Source organism: Lepidochelys kempii, chromosome 1, assembly GCF_965140285.1.
Source record: "Lepidochelys kempii isolate rLepKem1 chromosome 1, rLepKem1.hap1, whole genome shotgun sequence".
In the NCBI taxonomy this organism is placed as follows: Eukaryota; Metazoa; Chordata; order Testudines; family Cheloniidae; genus Lepidochelys; species Lepidochelys kempii.
The window spans coordinates 82,161,462-82,173,593 of record NC_136380.1 but is presented as its reverse complement, the minus strand read 5'-3'; the positions used below and the strand labels follow the sequence as shown (position 1 = coordinate 82,173,593).

At 40.3% G+C, this 12,132-nt stretch overlaps 1 protein-coding gene across 3 annotated transcripts in view; it reads right to left on the bottom strand.

Annotated features, from left to right (window-relative positions):
• Positions 1-857: 857 nt before the first annotated feature.
• Positions 858-12,132, bottom strand: part of SLAIN1 (SLAIN motif family member 1) — a 66,465-nt gene continuing 55,190 nt past the window's right edge. For all 3 annotated transcript variants that reach the window (XM_073347261.2, XM_073347267.2, XM_073347285.1), the window contains 4 exons: positions 11,794-12,132; positions 8,146-8,301; positions 6,186-6,468; positions 858-1,102 (listed from right to left, as the gene is read on the bottom strand). In XM_073347261.2, the coding sequence (XP_073203362.1) occupies positions 1,027-1,102; positions 6,186-6,468; positions 8,146-8,301; positions 11,794-12,132 (854 nt within the window). In that variant the 3' untranslated portion in view covers positions 858-1,026. The remainder of the gene's footprint in view (positions 1,103-6,185; positions 6,469-8,145; positions 8,302-11,793) is intronic.

Genomic DNA, 12,132 nt, shown 5'->3' with positions numbered 1-12,132 from the left:
AGAACAGCATGATATTGCTGAAATAGATTCTTTATTTCTGAAACATCCAAAACAGCAGTATACACAGTTGTAATCAAATATTAAATCATATGCCATTATAAGAAAGCATTGATTAGTGCAATTGGATTTTGTAAAAGGTCTATCAAAAAGGTTTATTTGCATTAAAACTCATTCATTTCCCATAAGCAACCATTATTAAAACATTACAATTTTATTTTTTGTAATAAAGTATTGAAAAACTAACTGTAGTTAGTGACCATTGCACCTTTTAAGTGAAATGTGGTTTATGCTGCCATTATAAATACAAAACACTATGATAATAAATTAACATTTGAACAAAATGACAAAATTATGTTGACCCAGCTGTATGGCAGTTTCCAGTGAATGCTACTCTTTTGTGCTTTGGAACATAAAAATTACTGCTTTCATATTGCCCATGGTTTGTTTTTGAAGGATATGTTCCTAGTGCTAAAAAATAGTACATGACCACAAAAATATTATTTATGGCACACACAAAAATTTAATCTTCTCTCTGTGGTTTAAGCAAGTGTGAAAGAAATTAAGTGCAAAAAATTAAATTCTTGGAAACACTAAAAAAAAAAATTCCAAGCATATAACATAGGCCCCAAATTTGCAACAAAATGCATAATATCTTTACAGAGTACACTGAATAAATTATCCTACTATATGGCAAAGCTGTTTGAAAAAGTGGCATTTCTTACCTCTCTTGAAGGAAGTATGTCCGATATTTTTCACATATATAAAAATTTCTTAAGTTCTAAATGACAGTACCGCAACTGTTAGTTTGATAACACTGCAGTTTTCCAGGCAAATGACTAAGTGCAAATGAACAATGGTTTTTTTTTTTGTTTTTTTTTTTTAATGACAGGGTATAATGGATATTCTTACATATTAAAACAATGAAAATAGTGTGGTGGGACCTTCCCTTCCTGTAACATAGTTACCCAGCCAGCTGGGTAATAGAAACCACATTATTTTTTTTCCGTTGTTCAGGGGCATCCGACATCAATAGCAGCCGTCTCTCCAATTTCCATCTCGTAGAGTACTAAGAGAAGAAAGAGGCTTTGGAGGCTGAAGAAAACTGTTTTAAAAAATAAGACACATTTCAGGTAAGAGAACAATAAGACATGCATCAGTCACATATGTAATGAAGCTGGTCTTGTAGGTGTTCCCATATACACATGCATGTACACTCTTCCCTGGCATATTTACAGCTCTATGCTAATATATTATAAATGGCATAATTAAGGACCTGGGGTGAAATCCTGACCATACTGAAGTCAATGGGAGTTTTGCTATTGACTTCAATGGGCCAGGATTTCAATCCTAAACTGTAGGATGTGGTTCTGATCTGACGCAGGAACAATGTGGCCTGGCACAAAATGTAAAACTCCAATCCTTCTTTTCCTCCCTACCCCCACCAACTCTTCTCTTCACTCCAATGTTTTGCCCTGCTCATCCCATTCTTCTCCATACAAAGAAAAAAAGCTCATTTCTTGTTTTTCCCCTCTCCCCACTGTTCTGCCCGCCAGCCCACAAAAACTATTTCCTTCTCACATAACAGCAGTAATAGAAGTTCTGCAAAGGAGGCCCTCGGTGAGACCTGTGAAATCTCACCTCTTTCAATAGGTTCACACAGATGGCACAGGCGAGGGATTTAACAACAATTCTGTTGACGATGCACAAGATCAAACAGAACCTCCCTCCCTCTCCCTTAACTGTTTTGGCTCTGCAGGACTAATGGGATTATAAAGCAGTGCAAATACATTTCTGTCACTAAAAATAGTAGCTATGTCCCAATACAAATAGGCTGCAGAAAATAATTTCATCTTAAAAGGGGGGTGGGGGGAATGGACATTCCCGCACATGAACTGTTGCACCCAACATGAATTTGAAAAAAATAAATCAGTGCATTCTAAAAATAGCACCTTGTTTTTTTCTGCCAATGGCAGCATTAGTATTGTCCAGGAGAGAGAAAGCCTTCCTGAAATTGGCCTATTCCATGTTTTAAAAACATAAACTGGGAAACATTAGCACAATAATAGAACAGCCAGTTTAATTTTTATTATAAATTCCTTAGCAATTAACTATCCCCCAAACCTCCAAACGCTACTGAGGATAGCTGTTTCAAATGAGATTTAAAGAAAACCTGCCTTGGACAATTAGTTTGACACTGTATCCAACTCTGCTCCATCTGCTTCTTTAACAATTTCAGGAGGGCTACATACATTTTACAGCCACCATATTTTAACTACATCACTTTGCTTAAATAAAATGGAGGGCCAGAGTCAGGCTGGAAATGCTAGTGGATTTTGTCATATGAAATCTGCGAAGAGAGCCACCAGCAGCCATCAACAGGCACTGGGGGAGCCATAGCCAGCTCCAGTTCCCTGCTACTGCTTCTTGTAAAGCCAGGTTTCATCATCTCAGGTCCTAGCTCTCTCCCTTCCCTGCTCCCCCTCTAGCCACAACTACTGCTGATTCTGCTGGCTCCTCTCCCATCAGGAATCCTGGGCTGGAGGAGGAGGGCAGCCTGCTGGAAGATGGAACCAGTAAGTAAACAGCAGCCACCAGTGCTGATTCTTGCATTTCTCTGCAGTCAGTGGCTCTAGTGGTTAAAAGTAGATTGAAACAGCAGCAGCAGCTCTCCCTATACCATTACTAGGAAGTGGAACTGGACTTCCATCAGTTTCCTTTTCTTTCGTAACCCAGTTGGCTCCCCTCACACACTCTTCTCCTTCTCAGTGTCCAACCCCCTAGGATTCCATGCTCCCTCCTTGTTCCCATGCTAGAGCCTTAGGGCACCAGACAGAAGATATGTCCCTTACACACAAGCAATGTCACCCGTGACTCTTCCTGGAAGCTTAAGCATTTCCAGCACCATAATTTCCAGTCCATGTTGCAACAAGGCAGCAAAGAGGGGATGGAATTTAGAGTGAATGATGTGAACTATTCTTTTTTAATGAACCATTGGGGTTAGGTAGAAGAGAGAGAAATAATTTATTTGGTGGGACTCAACCTTTAACTACTGATGTGTACAGTTTAGCAACACCACATTACTTAAGCTATCAGCACTATTAGAAAGCATGCAGAACTATTAAATGGCACTTTGTGTAATGAAACTAATCACTTAATCAGAATTCTCTCAAAGGAAAAATTACAGCCTACTAGCAGCTCTCAAAACATTTTCATTTTTTGTAAGCAGAAAAGAGCTGCTTTCATTTTCTCAAAATTGCTGCATGTATTGATCTCGCTTATAACATCTGTACCCCAGGGCATAAAAGTTATATTGAGTGTTTGCACCGTAAACCTCTGTAACTGTGTAATTCACCAAATAGGAAAGAAGCATTAATTAATGTAAAGTGCAGGTCCTGCACACAACAAGGCCCACTGAAACCAAATGAGCCATTGTGAAATATCAAAGGACAAAGACTTTGTTGATTGCCTTCCCCCCACACCTGCCCATGAAGACCACAGGGGCACAAACACTTTTCCCATCAGTTTAAATTCAGGGCAAAGGGCATAACAATTTGTGACTAGAAGGAACTATATCACTATGCTGCTTGGAATTTGAAGAGGGCAATATTTCTTCGCGTAAGTAAGCGATCCCAAAGCTGCTTGGATTGGGTTAGCTCTAGAGACATAGAAAGCTTGCATATTGCAGCAGTTTCTATTACTTTTGCTATCTAAGATTAACTCATTTGTGTATGTTTACATGCTTTAACCTTGTAAATAACTCATTTCTTTTTCTTAATTAATAAATCTTTAGATAGTTTATTATCGGATTGGCTAAAGCATTGTCTTTGGTGTGAGGTCTAAGGTGCAATTGGTCCTTTGGGACTGAGAGTAACCTGAATATTGTTGTGATTTTTTGGTGTAAGGGACCATCCATTAAAAAGGCAAATTTGTCTGGGTGGCAAGATAGACCAGAGCACCCAAGGAGACTGTGACTCCATGTATATAGGCTGCTATAGTGCTTGAAGTATTCACACTTGTTACTTGCTTGGTGAAATCTAAAGTATAGAACTCTCAACTAATTTGGGGTTTGTGCCCTCCTTCTTGAGCTACTCCAGACAGCTTGACATGTGGCTTCTCTTACTTTTCTCTATAATAAGTTGTTTGAATATTTATCAAGAGACATGGAAGGAAAGTATGACTAACTATTCTAGAAAGGAGACAGAGACCTTGGGACAGGTTGTACTTGCCCCAGACGGGGGACAAAAGGGTTAACACAGCAGCTCTTGGTGGCAGAAGCCATACCCCCTCATCCCCAATGGGCATGCTCCAACTCCTGCTGCAGTATAAAAGGGAGCAGCCTAGCTCAGTCTGTCCTGACCACTGAGGAGGAAGGATGCACCTTGCCGGCTCCAGCTGAGGAGCAGCCAGGATCCCGGACTGTGACAGCAGGAGACGCCAAGGCCCGGACAAGTGCTTAGGTATCTGCAAAGCCCCACAGAGATTGCAGTCACTAACTGATAAGCCCGGAGACTCCGAAGACACCCCAACTTCAACTGTAGAAGTCACGGTAGGAATTAGCCCAGGGAGGGCTAATGTCCCTGCAGCAGGCGGTGTGTTATGTGCAGATTCCCCGTCGACTTAGTGGTGAACCCATTTGCCATTACCAGGGCCCTGGCTGGGACCCAGTGGACCTTGGTCCCCCTACCCAGCCACCCCCTTTGGGGAGCAGCCCAACAGACCTCCTCCTATTGACTTTGGCCATGAGGCCGCACTTCCCTGCAGCCAAGGGGAATCCTATTGACTCTGGCCATGAGGCCGCACTTCCCTGCAGCCAAGGGGTAGTCCTATTGACTCCAGCCACTGGGCCACACATCGCTGAGGGTAGCCATATTGATTTAACCATGGGGCTACTACACCCTTGCCCAACCCCCCCAGGGTGATGGGGTATACTTGCCCTGTGACAGATCTCTACAATAAACAGTTTCTATTCCAGAAGAGCAAGAGTTCCATCAGGGAACAAAAACAAAACAAAAAAGTTATATTGGAAATCTAAGATTACACACTTCACTAAAGAGGAAACGGGCAGTTGTTTTTTGAAGTCCCCTTTGTACCAACACACTGGGCCAAACTGTTTTAATTTACACAGGTGTAAAACCAGAGTAACTCCACTGAAGCAAAACTGTGAATCAAAAGTGTTTTTCTGGATCTAGCCAATATCTAGTTGAGATTTGGGCCTGGATCAGTTAGGTGGCCAAAGCTCAACCCAGACAAGACCAAGGTGATATAAAGTGAGTTGGAGGAAGAAGCTGGAAGTATTTTTGAGGGAATCCATCCCCCATCAGTCAAAAGAGTTCATAACTTATGGTTATTTTAGACCCCCAGCTGCCGTTATAGATCATCACATCACAGTCTTTATCACCTCAAGCTTGCCCTACATGGGCTATACCTTTAAACCATTTGGAAACTAAAGTTAGCGCAGAACGTAGCAGCTCACTTGCTAAACAGGACATTTCTCTGGGAACAGATGACATCAGGGCTCTGGATCTGCACTAGTTGCTTATTGGTCTCCGGATGGAATTTAAAAGGTATTGGTCGTGACCTACATAGTCCTACATGGTGTGGGAGCTGCCTACCTGACACACTTCCTCTCTCATTGGGCCATTCTGCCACAGCTGTAGTCAGAGGTGCAACCCTCTTGTTTTAAAAAGGAGGGGGCTCTCAGCAAGCCATTCTCTGCGTGGAACTGGGACATTTGAATTTGCTACACCATTTATTCAAAATAACTGGAACTGGATTACCTTTGGGGCACATTGCACAAACTATTATTTGACAGGGTTTGTGGGGAAGGTTGAGGTAAAATGGGGAGTTGGGGAGGGGAGGTAAAATGGGAGTTGTTAATTTACTGTTGGCTCACTGAATTACATTGTTACCTGTATGTGATTATTTAACATTGCTGGGTGGTTATCATTAATTATTAAGGTTCACTGGGGTTTATGAATGGGCAGTTTTCATGTCTTAGAGAGAAGGACATGTATAGAGAGGACAGAATTCAGCCCAGCATCAGTAGCCTGTAAAAGTGTTTCTGTTTAAAAGCCTTAATTCAGACTCTTCTAAAAAAGAAAGAAAAAAGAGTTCTCAAACCCAACGCTATCCATATGTAAAGGAGGTGCATTTAACTCTTTTCATTAATAAGAACATTCTCTTACCTTCGAACTGGCTGTGCAATTTTACTCCTGGGTATACTACTCCCACTTAGGGCCAATGATGGTCTTGGAAGAGCACTACGTCCTACAGTCCCAGGATTTGCAGTCTTGTTTGGCATGGGGATTCCACTGTTAGAATATAATTGTAAGGTGCTGGATAAGGGAATACTATTGCTGCCTTGTACAGTTGGGCTTACATACGCTGTAGCTTTGAGAGGCTGTCTGACAGACACAGGAAAATGTCCCACACTATGAACTCTGTGCTGAAGTTGTCCTGGAGATGGAACTGTAAAAGGATGGTAACAAAAGAAGTATACAACATCAGCACACAACACATAGTACCAGGTATTAACACTTATTTCTAAGTAAGTCTGTACAGTGCTGAATGCACTTGTCATTAGAGGAGGTGACCTTTTGTTTCAATCAAACCAGCTGTAAAACACGTTAAATATTTAGATCCAGTACGAATACAGACTGCATCTGTTAGTCCAGTTTAAGTAAAAATTTTAAAACATCACTACCAAACAAAAATAAGATCATCAGACAAAAATCCCACCCCTACTTCTCACTCCTCTTTTGCTCTGCAATGATTCAATATTTATCCTAGGTAACTATAAGCCAAATTCCTCTAATGTAATTATAGTTTTAACATGACAGACTTGCTGAAATTATAACTTATTCTTTTTCCCAGATCACTAAAAAGTCAGTCATTATAAACCACATGATACTTTTTCCATAGTAAGACAATTATTTTGGCATTACAAAAAAATGTCATACAGGTCTATGCTTTATGTATAAAAACAGCGAAAAGCTATAAAAAGTCTCCTGAGTATAACAACCCATTCCACATACAATGTTACACAAACTATCATTTCAAATCAGTGCTGGAACATCCAAAAGCTTTACAGAGCAATTCTCTACACTACCCTGTCCTCTGGTGTGCATCAACTGCATGCATTTTATGATCCACAAGATAGAAACTAAACACCCAAAGGGCCTCATGTATTTAAAACATCTAAGGCAGTGGTTCTCAACCAGGGGTATGCATACCCTTGGGGGTCCAAAGAGGTCTTCTAGGGGGTACATCAACTCATCTAGATATTTGCCTAGTTTTACAACAGGCTACATAAAAAACACTCGCAAAGTCAGTACAAACTATAATTATATTCAATGACTTGTTTACGTTGCTCTATATAGCATACACTGAAATGTAAGTATAATATTTATATTCCAATTGATTTATTTTATAATTATAAGGTAAAAATAAGAAAAAGCAATTTGTCAGTAACAGTGCTGTGACACTTTTTTTTGGTCTCATTTTGCAAGCAAGAAGTTTTTAAGTGGGGTGAAACTTGGCATATGCAAGACAAATCAGATTCCTGAAAGCAGTACAGTAGTCTGGAAAGATTGAGAGCCACTGTTCTAAGGTATGTCTATACTTCATATGGGTACAAGCCTCCCAGCCTGGGTCCACAAACTCATGCTAACGGGGCTCCTTCTAGGGCACCAAAAATTATTTTCTAACAGACAACCTACCCTAAATTTTCAATTACTGAGGGACAATCTTCACTCATTGGTATATCTGCTCTCCACAACCAACTCTCTGTAACTTTTCATGAGAGATGTACCTGAATACTTGCATGCTAATATCTAAACTGTATTGTTAAATTTGGGTTGTTGCTGATTATGTATTATATGCATCTTACTACTTCTAAAACAAACTTTGTACTTGAGGATAATCTAAGCACTATACCCATATGTACATACACTCTTTTCTTAACCTGTGTACTATACAATTTTTTAACATTAGCTTTAATAAAATCTTTAAATCTGCAGCTCACCCTCTGAAGCCTGAGAGTGTAACATCAAAGCACTACCCACAAAGCTTTGGGTAAAATATTTCACAATTGCATAAGGCAGTGAGTTTCAGCACAACAATGAGCAGTAAAAGATGTATACTTACTACAAGATTGTATTCTTGAAATCCCATTACCGGCTCCATGTAAACTGGAATCAAAGCTTTGACTGTTCCTCACAGAGACTGGTGAGCTAGCATTGTTATTAATGGTAGGAGTACTTGGCATCCGAGCTAGGTTAGGCATGCTTCTTCTGAGTTTATCTGAAGCAAAAGCAAACCATTTCCATAGTCACATCAAGATTTCCATCACAAACATCTGACTGACTTCTGCAGACCATTAAAATTAGCAAAATTATTTCAACAATGAGAAATGTGTTGTCTCCATGGGAGAAAATAAAAATTAAATATTATTTGTTTACTGCTTGAACCCTTCTGACTAATATATTAACATAGCAAGCCATTCACATATCATGCCAAATCAGCTTAAAGAGATTCCCAGATAAAGAATTTTAGGATTTACGGTCAAGCCCAGGTCACAGTCACAGTGAATTGAGTTACTTTGTCATAGTTCAGTCTCCACTGATCACTTCACTTAAACACAGATCCAATTTAGCTCAAGCATGAGCACTTCTAATCCTCGAAGCTGCTAACTGGAGACAAACAGTGACAATGGAGTTCTGTCTAACCACTTTATTAATAGTCACTAACTGTAATATTATTGCCTTTATAACTACAGTACACAGACCTATAACAGGTGCTATAGTATCAACTATTAATTTACCAATTATAACAACTTCAAAAACAGGGCTCCTTTACTCTTCCATGTCTCCCAATTCCTAGGTCTTTAAATGATATATTAGCAGATCAAAATGCACTAATTATAAAGAGGAAGGGGTAGTTCCACTGAAAAACAAAAATGTCTCAAGAAAGTTACATTAAACACAACTGATTTGAAAGAAACTAATTTAGTTTCATAATAAAACATTCCCAGGTAGAAATTTGTGTCACAAATGGAAGCATTTCCCCCAAAAAACTATGTGGGTTTGCTCTGAAAGTTTGTTCCAGAAGTCACAACAGATCCTCTAGCTCCCCACCTGTCTGAACCCACCCCATAGGATCAGATATACCAAGGCCACACCTGAGGATGGGTTCTCACATTAAGCAGAATTCTAATTCAATTTTCCAGAAGTACAATCCTTCCACAGAGTAGAAGATTTATGTTTGCACACAGAGCATCCTCATGTTTGTGCAAGTAAAGAGGGCAGGAGGCAGTGAAGGTGGAGGTTCCTGTGTTTCTTTTTGTGCTGTTGGCAAAAATTCCAACACTAATTCATTGATTTTTGCAAAAGTAAAGATCTAAAGTTAGACCAGGTATTTCAGTCTGGATACTAAAATCCAATCTTTAGGTAGGGCAGCATCATCTCTGCTTGTCACCACCATCAATCATGCTGAAGATCCAGCCAACTCCTGGTGAAACACTGGATTGAAGGCTAAATGCCATCAGTCACCCCACAGCTCTCTTGTCAAGGGGAGGGAAGGCAACTTCGCCGACCTGCCGCAACATGGCACACTGCTTATTTAGTTTTGATAAATTATGCGTAGCACTGGATCTGCCACATTCCCAAGTGACATGTAGCTGGTTTACCAGCTCCTGCCTCCCTTACATCGCACTCTCCCAATGTTCCTGGCATCCAGTAACAGCACCAACATGCCACATACTGAGTTTGATACTGGTTTGACCCTGACAAACACTTATTTGGACCACTACTTGAATTTTGAAGACTTGGAGTTCTGGTAAGAGAATGAAACCATGGCCAGGATTTTGAGAAATGCTGACAGAAATCTGTGGCCACAACACTACTACTAAACTCTTATATATTGCTTTTCAGCTATGTATTTCAAATCAAATTACAAAGGAAGGCAAGTAACATTATCCCTTACTTCTTAACAGAAAACAACCAAAAGGTAAGAGCCTCTCAGTACAGCTATTTACTCAATGTATCTGGACTATAATTGCCTAAGAGTCATAAGCTGAAGGATATACCAGTTGAAACAGGAGTTAGAGTTCCACACTATACAGGCTGCAACAGATCTACAGCTCTATGAGACAGTAAAGCATTCTACAGCTGATTGAAGCTGTATCTTATCTACAGGATGACATCTGGTAGATCTTGCAGCATGTCAACACTCTTGGACAGGAAGGACATCCAAGTGGTAGTCCTGGCATCTGCCAAGTGAGTTTTCACATATCAGCTGGAAGGCATAGAGGAGCCTTTGCTATAGTGTCTCAAGAGTAAGTGGTTTATGAGACGTCCTTAACCTTGGCATGGAACATGAAACAGACATTGCCAAGGGATCTGGGGAGCATACATATTCAATATGCATAGCACTACATCCCATGCACATTCATCATCGATTCCAAACACTCTTCCTCTCCATCTCTGTCACCCTTTTCTGTTAGCCTTTCAATGCTGACTCCTACTCCTGCAAGTCCTTAACTATCAAAAATAATAAAACTGAAATTAACAAGATGTGTTATGTTGCACAAACACACCATTTAATAGTGTTGTAATCCTTCCCTTACACTCTCCACACTTACCTGTTACCCTTCCTGTGCCATGTCCAACTTAAATGTAAAGTGCTTTTGGCAGAGACCTGTCATGTATTATTTGTCAGTAAAGTAACATGTGTACCTGTGGCACTCTATAAATAACCAACTGTTTTGGATACAATGTCTGTTTTCTTACCCAAGGGAGGGAAATAATCTGGGATGTTACAAATAAGATCCTGACTAGAAACTGGACACGGATTATCTTGAAGCGGGGTGAAGGGGACACAACAGCATCATGATAATGATGGAAATTTTAGGGGGGAGGGATAGCTCAGTGGTTTGAGCATTGGCCTGCTAAACCCAGGGTTGTGAGTTCAATCCTTGAGGGGGCCATTTAGGGATCTGGGTCAAAAATTGGGGATTGGTCCTGCTTGAGCAGGGGGTTGGACTAGATGACCTCCTGAGGTCCCTTCCAACTCTGATATTCTGTGTGATTCTGTGTGAAAGAAAGGGGAGAAGGAACAACAGGGAGTTTCAAAACTTAATACTGCAGTAGCACCAGAAAAGTCTCTTTCAGAGATTCTGGAGGACATCAGCCTTAGGCATGGTACAAAAACAGTGATGGCTGCTGGCAATTTGGGAGTAATGAACACCACTTACCTATCCATTTATCAATGCTCCCCGGCATGCCTGAAACTCAGAGTGAAGAGCAGAGGGCTGAACAGAGAGGTCTTACGATAACACTACGCAATTCTGAATGACAGCAATAATAGTGTTCCTCATTTTAGGCAGAGTCAGGAGGTAAGGAAAGTGAGTAATAGAACTAGAGGAAGAAATCGAATCAAAGGGGAACATAAAAATCTCTCCCAGCCTCTTCCCTGGTGCCTATACGTCCAGCATTTTAAAACTGTTTTAGACAACAACCACTTTCACACAACCTGTTCAGGAACTAGACTCTACATGAAGTTATTTAACAATAATCTACCTGAAATGATTCAAGGTCACAATGATTTTAAAAGATTTAAATTTCTGTCCACAGAGATCAAATATCATATCACAATAATTCACTGACATATATCACTGCTGCAATTCGGTCACATTTCACTGATTTATTTAATCTGACCTTTAAAAAAGTATTGATAATTGTGTAAAGTACAGAGGGACAAAGAAAAAAACACTAGTCAGAAAGGCATGTAACCTACCTCCATTAATCCTGTTTGGTTGCTGCTCTGGAGTTTGGGCTTGAGGAGAGTAATACTGCTGCTGATAATTATTTGGAGGGAAATATTGTGAAGTGGGGCTTCTCCTGCACTCCCGAATACTGGAAAAAGTTTGAGAGTGTGGAATTCCTCTTTGGAATGGTGAACAGCGAGTAAGTCGGGGCTGTGGAGGTGGCAGGTGATCAAACTCTTCTTCATCCTCAAGACTATAGCGATCATATTCCTGATCACTGGATGTCCCTTTCTTTCCTGAATGTAGAGATATAGTTGAGCTGTGTCTTGATACAGATGCTGAAGTAGAAGCATAATCTTGTCTGAGAC